This window comes from Rhinolophus sinicus, chromosome 1 (assembly GCF_057876585.1).
Source record: "Rhinolophus sinicus isolate RSI-liver-muscle chromosome 1, RSI-T2T, whole genome shotgun sequence".
In the NCBI taxonomy this organism is placed as follows: domain Eukaryota; kingdom Metazoa; phylum Chordata; class Mammalia; order Chiroptera; family Rhinolophidae; genus Rhinolophus; species Rhinolophus sinicus.
In genome coordinates, this window is record NC_142501.1 from 112,589,362 (window position 1) to 112,608,686 (window position 19,325).

The 19,325-nt window shown below is 41.7% G+C and overlaps 1 protein-coding gene across 3 annotated transcripts in view; it reads right to left on the minus strand.

The window, feature by feature from the left end:
• Positions 1-2,382: 2,382 nt before the first annotated feature.
• The window catches only part of LOC148759188 (optineurin-like), an 85,474-nt gene continuing 68,531 nt past the window's right edge, over positions 2,383-19,325 (minus strand). For 2 of the 3 annotated variants that reach the window (XR_016022997.1, XM_088802388.1), the window contains one exon: positions 2,385-9,971. Coding sequence is in view for 1 of the 3 variants with exons in the window: in XM_088802388.1 (XP_088658514.1) it covers positions 9,961-9,971 (11 nt within the window). In the remaining 2 variants the exon portion in view is untranslated. Of the gene's footprint in view, positions 9,972-19,325 lie in introns of all 3 variants that reach the window. The other variant, XR_016023000.1, reaches the window with a different exon arrangement.

A 19,325-nucleotide genomic window follows, 5' to 3' on the forward strand; every position in this document is an offset into this window, starting at 1 on the left:
CACTGTTAGCATTCTTTTCATTTTCAAATTGTCACAACTTGTCTGGCAGGATTTCCTCAGTAGATGCCTTTGTTTTTCCAGTTTTTCTAGCAGCCATTGTAACCAGCCTTGGTTCCTGGCAACAACCTAATATTTAGTTCGGTCCTGAATTTTCCTGATGCAAGATAAAAATAGTGACTCTCCAAGAAGAAGATTTCTTTTAAAGGGAAATAGAGTTAGAGACTGACTTTTGATCATTAGTATTACACATAAAAATTGGTGGTGGGGAAACATGCTACTGGATACCATTTACCTCCTTTGGAAGAGACAAGAGCTGGAAACATTCTTTTAAAGGTAGGCATTCACATCATTTTTCCAATGTAATACATTATGTCTCTTACAGTGTGAGGTATTATCAACCACTAACATTTCCTCCTATGTCGACAGTGACTTTAGTAAGGAAGTTGGTTAAAGGAAATTAAAATACAATGGAGGGATCAGCAGGCAAATAGAAACTCAAGTTTGAAGATGGTTGAGTATAAGTATTGAGGGGGGAATTGCAGAGGGGAGGGATCAAGGTGGCAGTCTGTATCAAAGGGCACAAAAAAACAACAGGTAGTTCATAATCGGACAAGCCCTGGTATGGTCTGATCCACTTGCTCAGCTGGCTTTGTGCCAGCTCAAAGGTCTCAGAAGCATTTTTAAACTCGGCATGACAAAGCTGGAAGGTGTTCTGGGCAGTGCGGCCAAGATCAGATGTCCAGGTGAGAGGACAGGGAGAGATCTGAACAGAGGTCGGTAGCAAGCAGGCTGAGAAGGCGGCACTTTAGGAACTGAAATACACGGAGGCTGGGCACGTGCTGGGAAGTTCATTACGCCCCATTGTGCAATAACGTCTGCACGCCAGGTGGTTCTGAAATACACTGTAATCGGTTTCTTCAAAAATCATAAATTTTCATTTTAGAAATCTTAAAAATGGGCTGTCCTAGATAAGACAAAACTTATGGGTAACTTAAAAGTCCAGCCTGGTGGCCAGGAGAAAAGGAAGCAGCCAAGAAAAATAACAATATTGTGAAGCAGAAAGTGTCACCAAAGAACCGACTTAGCAACCAAAAAAGTAATTAACTATGAGATACTTCTGAGTGAAAACCGAGTTTATTCTCTTTTACATTTTTGTCCTTCCTCAGATGTTGTTTGAAGTGTTTCTCCAAGTTTATGTAGGTACATTGCTAATGGATTCCATCTAAAGTTAGACCTTCACTGGTAGAAAATTTTCAGCATTGGATTTTCAACCCAGAGGTTGAAAACTGTTTAATAATCTCTTACAGAGTGAACTGATTTAGGAAAGTAAATCTATAGATCGTGTAGCGAGTGTAAACCTAGAGGAAGAGGTGAAACCCTGCCATGTGCTAGGGCCAGCTCGTGGGCTCACCAGATTCGACTGTGAGCGTCTTTCCCCCATATTGGTAGCTTGAAATTAGCTGTGGTGGGGGAGTATTTGTACCTTAGCCTAACTGTTGTCACACAGCAGCCTTGCCCACTGTCCCCAGTGTCTTTCCTTGAGGAAAGAAAAGTCTGTGAGACTGTGCCTTTCTGGGACTTTGCTTATCTCAATGTTTTACACTTTATGTCTCTCTGTTTGGTCTGCAAATGTTGGTTTGTAACCAAAGATGGGTAAGATATCTCACGTGAGATACAACCTAAACCAGGCGGAACCAAGTGGGGACCCCCAATGAGCTGCCTTAGAAAATATGAAAAGGAACCTTGCCTCCCCTTCTTCCCTGCCTGGGAAAAGCCATTGCTGACTCTGGCTTTCCTCTCTCACCTGATTGTGAGAGAACTCATGAGGGCAATAAAGATCAGCTCTCTCCACTTATCTCAAGGGAACTGTCAAAACATGAGAGACTTGCCCTCCAGGGAGGTGCATACCTCACCTAAGTCATCACAAGACTTTCTGCTCCGGCTGCTTGGGGACAAAGATAATTGGTTTGATTCAGTTTTGTGACATGATGTATGAGATTCACAGACCATGGGAAAGATAATGCTACTTCCTTGTACAATTATCAATAAAAACCACCAGTTGGCCCGAATCGGGGCTCCAGTCTCTGGTGACTGCGAGACCTCCTGGCCTTCTGAGATTTAACTGCATTAAGTCTCTGTTTCTTTCTTTCTTAAAACCTAACCCAATGCCACCCCTTCCCTCACCCTCACTGCCCATGTTGCGCTGGACGCGACACCTAACCTTAAAATTCATTCAAGAATAAGCATAGATTGTTCCATTAGCCTCAAGGTCTACAGGCTCCAAACAGCCTCAAGGTCTACAGGCTCCAAACAGGCTCCAAACAATTTTGTATGTTCCTCAAAGTTGGAGCCAGATACAACTTTGTACAACCTTTCCTCCTTTTCTGTGTTCTAGCCTGGGGAGGAAGCTTTGCCACAGGACACACATGGAAAGCTCATTTTCGACACAGTGGGTCTCTGTGCCATGTGAGCAGTGAGTACAGCTTCTGCTTGGGGGAGAGAGGAAGGACAGGAATTCAGAAAAGGTGGATTGAGTCCAATTCTGCCACCTGTGTAGACTGAGGCAAATCCCTGAATGTCCATTTGCCTCAGTTTTCACAATTCATCCACTTAATAATTAAATACATACTAAGTGCCTGTGATGTACTCACTCACTACTCAACATCAGTGAATAAAACCAAGGTCTCTGCTCCCTGGAGTATAGGTGCTACTGGGGTGGGGGTGGGAGGGAAGTGATAATGGCAAAGTAAAGGTGATTAAGGGACCTGAGGGGTGGGGTGGCTGGGGACAGAGGTAGGCAACTGAAAACAGAATGGGCGGGCTGGCCCTCCTTGAGAAGGCGACATTTGAGCACAGCCTGGCAGGAAATAAGAAATCGGTGTTGTGGACATTTGGAGGAGTGACACAGGCAGGAAGACGGCCAAGGCAAAGTTGTGAGGCAGGAGAGAATCTGTTGGAGAGTCAGCAGGGCGCATGTGTGACTAGAGCTGAAGGAGTTTGGTGGCCTTAATAGGAAATGAGGTCAAAGAGAAAACACGGAGCCACATTCCGGTCACCACGCTCCACCGAGCGCCACTTCCTATTTTCTGGGAGCCTGTTACATGGTCACTCAATCTCGTTTTTCTAGGTGTCCAGCTGAAGATCTTGCTGCCTCCTTCACCTCTGTCCTGGCCACTTGCATTCTTCTCTTATTCTGAGCCTCTTACCCATTTTTTCCTAGTCTTTCTTCTTTATTCTCCTCTTACTGGGTCAATTCCTGTATTGTTTATTGACACCTGCACCTTTCCGGACTTTCTCCCTCCTGCTCTGTCTTGTTTTCTCTCCCATCCCGAGCCCCCAATTTTTGCATGCTTCCACTTATTACGCTTCTCCAGCCAGTTATACAGATCACCCCTCATAGGCGCCTTCCCCCCCAGGCCCTGGTGACGTGTAAGGAGGCAGGATTGGCCAAACCCAGTGGCGTGTGCAGCTTTCACTGCAGGCAGCTGCAGATGATCCTGAGAAGCCAGGGCTCAAGTACAAGCCCGGGAGCCCCCGCAACCCACCCCGACCTCTTCTCCCTCCTCTTCAGCTTACTCTTTCCGCATTTCAACAGGTCACCAATGGCACCCCTCTCTGTGCTGTACCTTTGCACATCGTTGCTTCAATGTGTGTTTCAAGTTGTTGAACACAGTCCCCAAGGCCATGTCACTTTATAAAAAACACCTAAGGGTCAGGTTGGAGTATAATCTATTAGGTATTATGGTGGTTGGGCCTAGAGATTCAGAGGTAGCGGACTAGTGACATCTTATAAAAGTCAGTAAAATTGGAACACGCGTGTGTAAAAGAAAGTGCGCAATTCATCTTTAGGTCCAACAATTCTTGAGTTCTGCACCGTGAGAACCACTGAGCCTCTCGATGGCACAAAATCAGTCCCAAACATTGTGAATGTACCTAATACCACTGAACTTTACACTTAAAAAATGGTTCAAATGGTAAATTTATGTTACGTATATTTTACCACCATAGAATGTTGGTTTTTTTCAATTAAGAAGGTTACTTGTTAAGATGCATCCACTTTAAGGAGGAACAGGTACACTTCCTTACCTCGGAGAATCATGAAAGAAGCCAGGGGCGTGGGGATGACTGGCACGGCTCAGCTCTACTTTTAAACTCCTTCCACGCAGATTGAGAGGGTGATAGTCAATCCATGGGTTAAATATTAGAAAGTCTTATTTTCTTCTCTTATTTTTAGATGAAAATTACAAAGTTATATTTTCTGTCCTGTGGGAGGTTTACCTCCACTTCTGGAGATCACCAGTTTAGAGAAAGGAAAGAAAGTTGGTTTTGACTGGAGTCATTGGTGAAGAACCAAGGGAGAAGCTGGACGTTCCCTGAGCTCTCAGGGGGACTGGAATTTGGCCAAGTTGAGGCTGATCGGTTGCAGGGGGGCAGCGGGTGTTCTCATGGGCACGGAAGCTTCAATACTTGAGGCAGATCCAATCACATGGTTTCCAGCCTGAGAGACTGAGAAGATCTGCTGACCTCGTCATCTGAGCTTGTTAACCAACGCTGCGATGCTATCTGTCTCTGAGCAGTAAGCAGAGCTAAGCCTCTGGGAGCTCCCCGGGCACAGCTGAGGGTGACGATCACCTGCTGACCCATGAGGCTGGTATTCCCAAATGTTTTTGACAGTGTGCCACTCAGCACTGCATGTTCCCTATACATCTGGTATTGGTGTTCCTACAGCCCAACAGGGCTGCTTAGCATTCTGCAGGTGGAATGTCACCTGCACCTCAAGCAGAGCGAACTCCTGGAATTCTGCAAGTCCAAGGACCTTGTCCTGATCTCGTACACCGCCCTGGGCTCTCACTCCAGGAATGCATGGTAACGGTCTTTGGGAAGTTGTTCTCGTCATAGATGCTGTGCTTTCTGGGGTCTTTTCTCAACTGTCGGGGGGAGGAATTAAGGATGGACAGCGGGAATAACCCATCTCTGTCAACTCTTTCTCTCGTCCACATTGTAAAGACTCAGTAAAACATTATTGAATAATAACATTACTGATTCAAATGTGCATACAATTCAGGAGCTTTAGCTTTGAAGAGTGACAAAGTGAGCCTGAGCCACGATTCTGACACTTGATAGCTGAGTGACGTGAGACGAGTAACCACGTCTGTAAGTTTTAACTTCCTTATCTCTTCAAGAGGAATAAAACTGACCATTAATTGAAAGCATTTTTTGAAGTAGCAAATTCTTATAAAATAGCTGGTTATTGATTATGATTGGGGTTATTGGGTCTTAGCTTGGACAACAATTTTGTCTTCTTGACTTATTCAATCGTTCACGGAATTTCTCAGAAATATTTGAAAAATGAGGAAGTACCCAAGTTCCCCTTCCTGCCCCACTTTCTCTTGTCTTTCTTCTTTGGATTTACCAAAAGAAGCGACACCAGACCTTGAGACAGCCAGAAAGTAATAAGGAAGATTCTAGAAAATTAGCCACCCCAGCCGAACTGGCAGCCCCTGGTGAGATGGATATGCAAACCCAGACACATGGCATCTCTGCCTCCCTCCCAGGGTGAGCAAGAACAAGCCAGTTCTCCTGGAGGACTCGGTGCTTAATGCCATTGGCTGAAAAGCACCAGTGACCCCCAGCCCAGGGGGCCCTGCACAGCAGGCTGTAGGCAGGAGGGGCTGACAGAGGCACAGCATGTGCCCTGGTATTGGTTACTGGAGAGGCTGTCGGTGTGTATGGGGCAGAGCTCGTGCCCTTGTATACTCTGCACACAAGGGCTCTATTTAACTGGTCTTGCCTCCAACTGCTGCGAGGTGGAGAGCAGGGCGGGGTTGGAAAGAACACTAAACAGATGGTCAGGTTTGGGTCCCAATCCTGGTCTCTAACCCAACAAGATGGTCCTGGGCAAGTCATCTCTTGATTGCTTCAGCTGCAAAATGAAGGAGTTTGAGGACAGGAGATTTGGACTCAAAAATTTCTAGGATTCCTTTGCTACGACCACAGCCCCCAGGAGAAGTCTCTGAGGGTGATCTCAATTGCCAGCCTCAGTGATCTGACAGATTGCCGTGACTTTGCCAGGGAAAGACCTCAGGTTCATGACTACCATCTCAGAAAACCTATGTAAATTCTTACATCAATTTGTGTGTCTGTGTGGGGGTGGGGGAAGTCATTGCCTCAGGGAAGTTGAATTGATCTCCTCACATTTCTGAGAGGTTTGATTTCCAGTTGGCACCAGAGGACATGGAAACTCTGGATGGCCTCAAGAAGAACATCGGCTATGATGAGGACACTTTATAAGTGGCTTGTTCCCTTGTAGACACTGGGGAGCAGGAGAATGATGGGATTCAACTTATTCCAGTCCCCAAAGGGCACTCTTGTCCTCCCTCTTCTTTTAAGCAAGTTGCTGGAAGTCATGTTTTCTCCACGTCCTCAGACCACCTTTTCTCTGTCACTCTAGCGTCCCCTCGGTCCATACCCTGCTTATATTCTAGGATCCATCAATATAGTAACATCCTTAGCACACGCCCTTCTCTTCTTGCCTTACTCCTTGATCTAAATAAAACCTGGGTAGTCCCATCCTCTGCCCACATCGTCAGGTTTCCCTCCCGCACATATTACTCCTAGAAGCGTCTGAACGTGCTCTCATCTTATGAAAAGAAATCCTCCCTTGAGCTGAACTCGTCATCCAGCTACAGCCGCTTCTCCTTTTATACAGAAACTCCGTGAAGTCAGCGACCTTCATCTCACCGTCTTTCAAGCCCACGCAAATCAGGCATCTGCTCCCACTTTGCCCAAACCCTCATCGGGTCAACCATGGCCATCTTTGCTGAAACCAGCAGAGTCTCATTCACTCTCCTTGGCCCAGTGGGTCACTCTCCTAGCAACGCTTTCTGAGCTGGCTTTCTGACGGTGGCTCTGTTTCCCCATCACCTCCCTCACCTTCCATCTCGTGTCCTCTGCAGGGTCCTCCTCAACTTCACTGTGGAGTGATGTCAGTCCTGGGTCTCGTCTCTTTTCTAGCCACACCCACATCCTCCGTGATTTCATCTAGTCTCATGCTTTAAACACCGTCTAAATACAGGCTCCAAAATCATCTGCAGCCCGGAGCTCGGCCCTGGGCAGATTTACAGATCCATTTACTCAGCTCCACTTGGATGTCTCAGAAGCATCTCAAACTTATGGGTCACGGTGGTATCTGCAGACCCCCCCACACACACACCAAATATGCTCATTAATCTTCAGCCACTGGCTGCTGTCTGCTCCATCCTCACACACAGTAGCCACAGCCAGTGGGTTAAAAAGCAGATCTGATCAGGTACTCCTTCTCTGGACGTCTGGTGGCCGGCCATCTCACTCAGAGCAAAGGCCATATTCCTGACAAAAGCTGCAAGGGCCAACGGGTGCCCCCTTCCTACGTCTCTGCCTCCACGTCGCACGACTCTGCCCTCTGACTCCAGTGCAGCCCAATGGCCCCTTTACTGTTTCCCACATATGCCAGGCCTGTCTCAAGACCTTTGCACTGGCTGTTCTCTGCTAGAATGCTCCTCGTCAGGTAGCTGGATGCTCTCTCCTCCACCTCCTTAAGTCTTAACTCAGATGTCATCCCTTCTCTGTTACTATATCAAAAAATGCAGCCCTCGCAGCACTTTCCCTCCACCCTGACTTTCTTTGCTCCTGGCACGTATCCCTAAATAACACACCATAGAGTTCACTGACCTATTTTGTTTATTTTCTGTTTCCCACAGATTGTTACATTCGTAGGGCAGCTTTTTTAAGAGCTACTCTTTCCCCGAGTAATTAATGCATATTGGTTGAATGTATAATAACAAATTGACAGACTGACAAAAGGAAGGGAAAATAGAGGAGCAGGCAGGAATCATTACGAGTTAATATCAGTAACTTTAATCAATAATAATTATTCAGTGATTTACCATTTCCTATCAGAAAATGATTATATATTGAGAGAGTTTACTTCCCTTGCTAAAATGGAAGTCCTCTGCTGACGTGACTTTTATCATTTATCCATCTCTAGGTCTGGTGCACAATTTTTCATCCATTGTCATAAATTATTTCTGAGTACTTGAAAGAAATTAAATGATAAGGATATTAACTCACCTTCCTCATCATCCCCTTGAAATATTTGTTAACTTTATATATTAGACCAGATTGGCATTATTTTAAAAGAGGCAGAATTCATTTCTGCTCTCTTGGGAGTTTAAAATATCAACACAAATAGTTTATCTCCGTAAGGTGTAGAGCAGCATACCTGCAAAAATAGAATATGTTGGTTTATTTTTGTGTCCGTGCCCAAGAGCATGTAAGTATATTTATTTCTGACCGTGTATAACAGGGTAATGCCATAGCACATGGTTATAATATACTTAAGCCATTTTAAAAGAAACCTCTCTTTACCCAGCCCAGGAAGTTACTTCACTAAGACCCCCTCTATCTTCTAGATTTGCTGGTCATCCAGACCCCCCACTTGAGAATGAATATTAACACGGTATCTGTGGTCACTGCTGTTTTTTGGTTCCAGTTGATGACTGGAGAACACCTCAAGGAGGAGAAGCTGGCTGGTTTAGTCAACGTCGCTCAGCCTGATCAGTTGCAATGTGGCTCGAGTCCCTGGATCAGAAAATAAAAGTCTCTAAACCCAGTCCCCTACCCCGCAAAGTAAAGGTATACTTCAAACAACCTAACCTACTGCTGCTTTGGCTTTTTTGTTTGTTTTCTTTTCCTCCTGTGTCACTGCTGTTGAAATACTGACATCCTGGGAAGTGATCACAGGGAGACGACCTCCCAAAGCAGCTAACCACTTACTATACTTTCAAATGTTCAAAGTCCACTCTCTCACTTATCTGTAATTCTTGGTTTTTCTTTTTTTCTCTCTTCTGTGAATTTGCCACACTATAAAATTTTATCAGACCTTTTAGGGGGATCTAAAGCTTAATACCAAATACCCCAAATGTCCAGATTTCCACTGAGAATTAGTCATAATTCCAAGAACAAGGAAAGTATTGTGCCGAACGAAAGACAAGCAACAGCTGCCTACACCACCATCACTCAGGTATGACAGTCATCCCACAGAGGTTTTAAAGCAGCCCTCATAAACTGTGTCAATAAGCAATTAGAAACACAGTTGGAACCATGAAAAAGAGAAAGTGTCAACAAAGGAAGTTCAAAGGAATTTCTTCAGGCTGAGGAGAAATGGAGCTGATGGAAACCCAGATGGGCAGCCAGGTGGGGACAGCCCAGGAAATGGTACACACAGCGGAGGAAGGACAACAAGTTTTCCTCGCAGCTTAAATTATTTAAGAGAAAACTATTTAAAGGAAAACTAATAACATTGTGTCATGTGTCACATCTGGAGGAGGAAACCGTATAACAAAGGACAGGAGAGTAACGGAAGGGCACTGCTGCCAGGTGCTTACCTCATACTCCAGTGGGTCGTTTCACTTCAGAGAAGACTGTGATAAATTAAGGTGCAGGAAGCCGCTACAGCGACCCCTACATCTACTGTAGGTCCTGGGCTGTCATAAAATCGAGCCAGTCTCTAATGTGGTTGAGGAAAAGGCCCTCTGTCTCTTTCCTGTTTCCTCCATAATCTCCCGCTTCATCTTCTCTGCCGTTCCTCTCTGATGTCTGTTCACAACCAGCCATATCTCCCGACTTTGCTGACGCTGTTTTCTTCCTGGTTCTGTTTGCTTTTAATTTCTGACGGATCCTTGGGTTTTTCATCCAAATGAAAGCAGAAAATGCCTATTGGGACGAGTATCTATGGTGATACTCTGTCCGAAAGTCATCAGAAACACAAAGCAGCCATCTGACAAAAGTAGTGACTTTTCCTTGGGGAGCCTGTGACCTCAGGCCCTGGGCTGGGTAAGAACTTTCATAGAAGTCACGTCATTCAGGGAAAAGCGAGGTCCCAGGAGAGGAGGCTTGTGAGACAGAAGTTGCACAGAGCTTTCAAGTACCGTCTTGAGAGCAAGATTAAAAAAAACAGTGATAGAGAATGTGACCACGTAACCGCTGTGAAACTTCATAAACTTTATAATTGCCCAGTATTTGCTTATTTTTGCTACCTGTTATTTCTTTCTTCACAGTAACTCACAAAGTGTAAAAAAAAAAAAAAAAAAAAACCCAAACAACAAAAAACACCAAAAACAAACCAAAAACCCTTAAAATCTAACAGACTTTGCAAAGGCGCCTTCTGTTGTCAGAGCCACAATGGGCTTGGACATTAGTCGGTCTCTGGGTGCCACCTGCTGGCAGATTTATCTAACAGCTCTGAGTGGTCTGGGAGATAAATCTTTAAATGTAAACAGACGATACATTCATTACTCAGGGTTCCATATTTGAGTAGTTGCCTACTTGCTAAAATGTATTTGTAATACCAAAATCAATGTTCTCGCGCTTTCATGATCATTCTCAGACATGCACAGAGAAAAAAAAATGGGTGGAAGGAGGCAATGCTGTGCCATCTTTCAGCTCCCACTACAAACACATATCGCTTACATCGTCTATTTATTACAAGTGCTTCTCACTTATGTGATTCTCATTGGTGATTTTTCTGTTTAAGATGGTCTTTGTAAAAAAGTTATTTAGAAATGTGTAAAAATGTTTCTATAAAATATAAAGTGATATGAAAGTGGTAGCTATCATGGGATCAAGGGTACCTGGCCCCGATGTTCCAGAAGATGACATGACTATATTTGAATAAATGTAGGTCTTTGTACATGAATAAACGAATAAATGCCGATTGTTGTACATGAATAAATGTAGATTGTTGTATATGAAAAAATAAGACATCCCCTGAAAATAAGCCCTAATGTGTCTTTTGGAGCAAAAATTAGTATAAGACCTGGTCTTGTTTTCGGGGAAATACGGCAGTGACAAAAATTGGAAAAGATAAGAAAGTTAGCAATTAACATCATTGAAGTATTAATTACAACTTGGTTGTTTGGGTTTTACTTAAACAGCTGGTATTCGGGCAGTATGAGTATGTAAAACTCAATTCTGTTTTTTATTCACAAATCTGCTTAGAAGTTAGATGCCAAGAAACATAATTTAAAATACTACATAAATTTTCATTATACACCTATGATACAAAAATATTTTTCTTTAATATTTTCACATGCCATATGTTACATGGGAAACAAAGTGTTATATAAACAGTCCAGTAAATAAATGTGTACTATTTATGTTTCAGATCATATACTTTTTATTCAAAATCTGTACATATTCTTGTGACGCTTTCAAAACTAGATCATCAGTAGATACTGGAGGAAAAAGACTATAAGATTCAGATTCAAATTCAGCAGCAGCTAGAAAGAAAAACAAAGAATTATGTTCTTTATCTAAAATATAACTAAGTATAAGTGTTAAGGAGAATGAAAAATCCTATATGAGGCAACAATACACAACAGGAGATTACTATTCAATATAATTTGCCCATGGTTGCACACTGAATTAACTGTTATTATGGCTAAGTATCAGAGCTTCTGGTTGTCTCATCCTTCATTCATTTGTTAACAAGGTCATATGACAAGCACTGATGTTACAAGATGAAGATGACATGGTCCACCCCTGACCCATCATCTACTATAAACTGAAGGAACAGATGAACAGGCAATTTCCACTCAGTGTCATATATACCACACAAATACAAAACAGGTGATGGGAACACACAGAAAGGACATCCCTATTTTGTGACAATATTGTCTACGCTTTGGTGGAGGTGATATGGCAGTTGATGCCTGAAGGAGAAGGACAGAGGATGCCAGATAGAGGGAAGAAGCAGATGCAAAGACTGGAGTGGGGGAGAACATTGTGGAATGAGAAGTAGTCCAGTTCAGCCAGATGCTACAGCAAAGGGGCAGACTAGGTTTAGTAGCAAGACATAAGGCTGAATTATTTGGCAAGGACTAAATTGATGTGGTGTTTTTACTCCATGCAAAAGAATTTGGAGTTTCTCCTGAGGGTACATGGTAAACCAATGACAAACTCAATGACTAGAGATTTAAATGTCACCCAGCAGGTGACAGCTATATGAACTGTAATTGCCTAAGTATCACTAGATGAGTCTGGTTATTGGGCCTCATATCACTGGCAAAAACATGACAAGTTGATGAAGCCCAGTTGTTTTTGTTTTGCTTTGTTTTTTTACTGGGGAATATTGGGGAACAGTTTGTTGCTCCAGGGCCCATCAGGTCCAAGTTGTTTTCCTTCAATCTAGTTGTGGAGGGTGCAGCTCACTGGCCCATGTGGGAATCGAACCGGCAACCCTGCTGCTCAGAGCTCGTGCTCTAACCAACTGAGCCATTCAGCAGTCCCATGAAGTCCAGTGTTCAACGTGCAGGTGGACAGTTCCGTAGGGATGGCAGAGGAAAGGAAGGAGACAGCCAGAAATACAGAGATACATGGGCTTTTGAGATTTTTAAAAAGCTACACAGCATGATAAGTAATCAGGAATAAATGTATTCTTCATTACGATGTTTATGCTTTCAACCTTTTTCATTTGCTATGCATAAGAAAATGTCCCCCCTGTCTTCCATCTTCCCCCTCCCCACTCCGGTTCCAGCCGTTGTTTCTCAGTCCAGTTGTGTAGAACACAGCTCCATGGCCCATGCTGGTATTATGACCCTTGCGCTCCCCCCAAGTGTGGCAGTCAGTCGCCAGTCAGCTCACGGCAGCTCTCGCTGGCTGCCAGCCACTCACGCCGGCCACTCATAGCAGCACATGGTAGCCCACGGCAGCACTCAGCAGCCAGGGGCAGCTTATGCCAACCTCCAGTTGCTCACGGCAGTCCAGCTCCAGGGAGAGCTGCTGTTCACAGTCTTAGCTGTAGAGGGCACAGCTCACTGGCCCATGTGGGAATCGAACCGGTGACCTCGGAATTAGGAGAGAGTGTTCCAACCACCTGAGCCACCTGAGCCACCAGGCCGGAACTATTTTTTATTTCTTTTTAATTTTATTGGGGAATATTGGGGAACAGTGTGTTTCTCCAGGGCCCGTCAGCTCCAAGTAGTTGTCCTTCAATCTAGTTGTGGAGGGAGCACCTCAGCTCCAAGTCCAGTCGCCGTTTTTCAATCTTTAGTTGCAGGGGCACAGCCCACCATCTCATGCAGGAATTGAACTGGCAACCTTGTTGTTGCGAACTCATGCTCTAACCAACTGAGCCATCTGCCACCCCTCTGGAAGCTCAGCAGCAACTCGTTGTCTTCAGTCTAGTTATGGAGGGCACAGCTCACTGTCCCATGTGGGAATCAAACCAACAACCCTGTTGTTCAGAGCTCAAGCTCTAACCAACTGAGCCATCTGGCCGCCTTCGCCCCCCCCCCCCCCCCGCCGCCCCCAGTTCCCTTTTAAAATGATGTCTTCCTGACAGAGCATTATATTTAAAGTGAGGTTCTTATAGACAGCATAGAGTTAGTTCAAGACATTTTAAAATCAATTTTGGCAATCTCTGTTTTTTAATTGGTGTATTGAAATTGATATGTTTGGACTTATGTCTACAATTTTATTATTTAGTTTTTTCTTATTCCCTCTGCTTTTTATTCCTTTGTTTCCCCTTTCCTGACTTGTTTTGGGTTATTGAACATTTGTTAGTATCCCATTTTAATTCATCTATTTTCAAAATTATAAATTTTTGCATAGTTTTTAATCATTTTTCTAGGGGTACAATATACACACTTAACTTTCACAGCATCCTTAGAATCAGAGTTTTACCTCTGCAATGGGAAATATAGAAATCCTACAAATATGTAGATCCCAGTTACCTGTCCCTCTTATGTTCTAGTTATCTTATATATTACATCTTCATACATTGAAGTCCCCATCAGATATTGCTAAAAATTTTGTCTTCAAATATCAAACATATTTTAAAGAATTCAAGAGGAAACTAATAATCTCTTGTAGTTACGCAGATACTTATCATTTCTGTTGCTCTTCCTTAAGTCATCGTATTCCAAGTATTCTTATGGCATCATTCCTCTTCTGTCTGAAAAACTTCCTTTAGCAATTCCTTCATAAGTCTCCTGGCAATGAATACTCTTAGTTTTCTTAATCTGAGAATATTTCCTTATACCTTCCTAAAGGATATTTTTACCAGATACCCCATTTGGGGTTGACAGTTTGTTTCTTTCAGCACTTGAAAACTGTCTTACTTCTTACTAGCCTCCCAGGTTTCTGATGAGAAATTCATAGCCATTTGAATCATTGTCTTTCTGTTGGCAATGAACCTTTTTCTCTGGCTGCTTTCCAGATTTTTTTTCAAATATATATTATACACACACACACACACACACACACACACACACACACACACATATTAGTCATCATGTGTCTGAGAACGGATTTCCTTTGGTTTATTCTGTTAAGAGTTTGCTGATTTTCTTAAATCTGTAGGTTTATGTCTTTTGCCAAGTTTCAGAATTTTTAGCTATTTTTCTTCAGTTTTTCTGCACCATTCTTTCTCCTCTCCTTTTGAGACCATGATGACATGAATGTTAGACCTTTTGCCATTGTCCCATAGGTACTTGAGTCTATGCTTTTTTTTTTTTTTTTTTTTTTTTTTTTTTGGTATTTTGTTCTCTCTGTTGTTCAGGTTGGATAATTTCTATTGATCTATTTTCACATATACTGGGTCTTTACTCTGACATCTCTAATCTGCTGTTAATCCCATCCAATGAGTTTAAAAATTTCCATTATTGTATTTTTCAGTTCTAAAATGTCTATCTGCTTCTTCATATTATTTTTTTCTATGATTGTCTATTTATACATTCAAAAATATTTGTGGTTGCTTGCTAAAGCATTTAAAAATAGCTACTTTAACATCTGTGTCAAATAATTTCAAGAGCTGTGTCATCTCAGCATTGGAATCTGTTCATTGTCTTTCTGCATTGAAATTTTTCTGATTCTTTGTAAACTGAGTAATTTTGGATTATATTCTGGATTGAGCTGAGAGTCTGGCTTAATCCAGAGGATCAAGTTGTCAGGAGTTCTGTTTCCATATCTTGGCTCTGCTTTCTTCTCTTTGCACTCTGTTCTTGTTCAGGTTCCTCATTTATGATAGCTAGAAGGCCCCCAGTAGCTCTAGATCCATGTCCTAACCTTTCAGCATCTCTTATAAAAAAACTGGAATTCTCTCTTCTGACAGTTCTAGAATTTCATCTCATTGAATCATGTACCCATCCATGAATTAAATCATTTTAACTGGGTGAGTGAGCTGATTAGCTGGCCACAATTTTGTGCTACCTCCTGGAACTGGTGGACAGGATATCAACTTTTCCCAAATGACATTAAGGAAAAAGTTTCCCAAGGACAATAGGAGAGTACTAACAAGAAGAGGAAATAGATTTGAGATAATTAGAAAAAAATACGTATCTACCACAATAAACCCTTCCACAGAGAATTGCCTGTATACCATGTCTATGATTATTTTAGAACAATGCCTGCTGTGCTCTACTATCTCTAAGTGAGAGTGACTCATAGAAAAATGTAAATCAGTTTCATTTAGGGATATAAATGAAATGTCAGAATATATAATTGAACAGTATATAAAGGAATAAATTACCAAAATCAATCAAGGTATATCTCAGCATAAAATAATATAACAAAATCCATTAATATAATACATTGCATTAATAAGTTATGAGAAATAACAAAAAATAGGTGAAACTATAGCTAGTCCTTTTAAAATTAGGAACCAGAAAAGAAAATGATGCTCATTATTATCTTTATTATTTAATATTTTCAAAAATGCTAGTTAAAGTATTAAGGGATAAAGCAAATATAAAAAGTATCATAAATAGAAAGAGGGAGAATTATTCTACCAATAAAAGACCAAAACTAACAAAAGTGGACAGATTCAGTCTAGTTTATCGACAAGGAGAACCTGATCTGAAGGACAAGGACATAGGTTTGCTTTGGAACAGGGACAGTGGGAATGTCAGTTACAGAGCCAGATTATTCTAAGAATGATCTCAGAACTAGAGAAAAAGAACAAGTCCCAGCCCCTAGGAAATGGGGCTAAAAGGAACAAAGCCAGAAGTAGGTTCTAGCCAGATGGCTTGTAGCCAAAGAGCACTGAGTCCTCAGGTTCTAGGTAGAACAGAGATAGGTAGGGACCCAGACTTGCCATGTGGTCTATTTACCAACATCTTTTGGTGCTGGAAGAGTAGATATACTTAATGTAAGCACACTTAGGTGAGAGCAGCAGGGCAAGAGATTTTGATGTGGTGCTGGGCTGGCTTATCATTGGTTCAGGGCTGTGAGAGGGTAGGCAGCTTATTCTTAAATAGGTACTCCTTTGACAATATAACTCGGTTGAGAATGGTATGGGGCAAGTCCTGACAATGCCCTCCATGTGTATTAAGGATTGTGAACGGCATATCATAAAATAAATCATTATGTTTTAAATACAATAATGAAAGACATTCTTTTGAAGTTGGAGCTTTTGACACGGTAGGTTATCCTTTGTTACTCCATAGGTCTAGCCCCATGAGTAAACTAGAGGGCCAGAAATTCCAAAACTCAAAAGATACCACTCAAAGGGCCCAGTTTCAACTAAGAGGAAGTAAGTATACGCCACCCTTTCTCTCCCACTGAATGAAGCTATAAAACTCAGAAAGAATATATGGAGTAGCTACTTGAAGACTCTAAAAACTAAATAGTAACATATGACTTGGGGAGGAAGACCAGAATTTTGAAATACCACTAAACTGGCAATGAGTTTACCATTTTCCCCCCTCTGATATCTCCTGGCCCCAGCTCAGTGCACTGGAAATGAACAATGGAGCACAGAAAGACAGAAGAAGTCCCCTGGTGGCAACTTGAGGAGCAGAAAATGTAACTTTTGAGTTCAGAGAGAGTGTGGAAATCTAGCCTCCTCTTTTTCTTTTCTTTGTTCTTCCATGCACCAGCCTCCAAGCAATCCTATGGTAGCAAAAGCAGCCAGTGGCAGCAGGAGCCTACAGCAGGCAAACTCTTTGGGAGAAAAACCTTTCTCTGTTTGGATCACACATTAGAAAGGGTAGAAAATGGATGCCCATGACTTTATTAATGGTTCCAGCTTTTACCAGGAGATGAGCTGTACTTAGAAGATTCAGACTTTTTAGAAAGAAAGTCTAAATGAATAAAAGACTGATAAATCATGAAGGAAGGCAAGAACTTTCACCGAATAGTGATACACAGTTGCCATGTTTATAGTATCCATGTGACTGTTCAAAGTATAAAAATGTGTATCCTAAGAATTATGTATAATAGTAAGTAAGAGCCATTCGTAATGTATTGCTCATTTGTAAGCTACTTGAAATTGTCCTAATGCATAGTGTCATACAAGTAATACAAGCATAAAGCATTAATGATCTTACCAAAATGAGGAAAAAAAAATTCACAAGGGCTTTCCCCTCTGTATTGTTTTAATATCAAAAATTTAAATATGCTGTTCTACTAGCGTTGTCTTCTAAGTGTCCAGTGTATTAGCACTTTCCTTGATGTGCTTAGGAGATGGATCCATGAATTCCTTAGACTTTCTGCTGGAGTTCATTTAAGGGTGTCTGATTATATGGTGAAGAGTAGACTGAAAAGACCTTTGGGTGACAATGTCATTATTTTCTCATTATGTTTTTAGGTTGATGATTAAGATACAGTTGTGTTTAAAACCAAATGGCATTAGTTATTAGGTTTACCAAACTGGAAACCTATCTTAGTTAATATTTTAGGAAATATGAATCCATAACAAAAGCCATAACTATTTTTACACTGGAGTGCTAGTTAACTTAGAGAGATGTAGAATTATTCACCATTTAATGGTGGTTATTAATGATGTTTATTTTCAGTATTTTTAATATGGGTAATTTTTTCACCTCCTCTTAAGAGGAATAATGTTTATTGATTAAAGATGGGAAATGGTTAAGACGCTAATTGTATTTCAGGTCTTTGACTATATTATGCATTGTATGATAGATTTCATTTTTCATGAAATGTCTTAGTTTTTCTACTTAAAAAATAGAGGTCTTAATGAAAAAAAAAATCCTAAAAATGGGTCTTAGTGTAGTCACATCCTAGGTCTGTAGCTTCCTTGACAAAGATTAATCTTTAACTTAAGGGAGCCTGTCTATTGTCTTTTTGCCTCATACCCTTGGAATGCCAGAGTAAATCCTTTGTCCAGACCCCTCAGAGCACACACACTGCACCAGAGTACAAGACCACAGAACCCCTCATTGTTATCTTGTTCCCCGAATACCATCTCTATGTGCTGTAAAATATTAATTATTAACTATCCTGTACCCACCAATGTAAAAGAAGCATGTGTGTGTCTCTCAGTTTTGCTCTTTATCCAATCAAAAGATTTCCCTGCTTTGCTTTCTCCCACCCACTTAATCTACCACCAATGGATTGCATGTAAACTTCCTTAATTCTCCTTTGATTTTTAATGTATAAAATAAGCTGCAAAACTGCTATTCTCTAGAGCATTTTCTCAATCCTCAATCCAGGAAGTTGAGATTTTGCTTCCTGGCAATTGTCCTAAGTTTGGCTCAAATAAATTCATCAAAATTCTCTACAGGCTTGGACATTTCTTACATCAACAGTAGTTAGGCAATTGAGTTTGCATTACATTTTCAGTCACTTTGAAAATGTAATTAGAGTTGCCAGTATACTTAAAATTGAAATGGAAGGGAGCACCAAGGAGAGGTTGAGAATTCGCAATGTTCTTCAACCCTTTAGAGACACCTGGAACTTTAAAATTTTTAATCAATACTGAATACCCCTTTATTGTAATTTTTCAGATGATTAATGTGCTGCGAGGGATAAGATCCACTGGAGTAGAAAATTGTACCACTTCAGGGTCTCAAATGTGTTGAGACAGTTAAAGTGTAAAATGGCGGTGTTGTTGATTCTGGGAGCAATATTTCACACGCAGTTAGTGTACTTGATAAGTGTCATCACTTGTCAGAATAGATAACATCCATGGAACCCAAGGGAAATTGGGGTTCTTGAGTGACTAGGAGAGAACCCACCTAGGAAAGACTGACGGGCTCTGAGAAATCCCGGGAACAGGACCTGGGAGGTTTCTCTCCCGTCTCAAACCCCTAAACCACAGCATTAACACAATCACTACATGTTCAATGACTTGTGTACAAATAATATAAGCAATTGTGGCTTGTGTGTGAACTTCTGATTGAATGCAACACAGTCATAAAAACAAGTTATTTACTGCATTGCTCTTGGTTAGAGAACATGCTGGCATATATAAACTCTGTCATTAGAAAAGATTATACTGGTTGATAGAGGAAACAAAGAAGCTTTTGGAATGCTTCTAATATTCT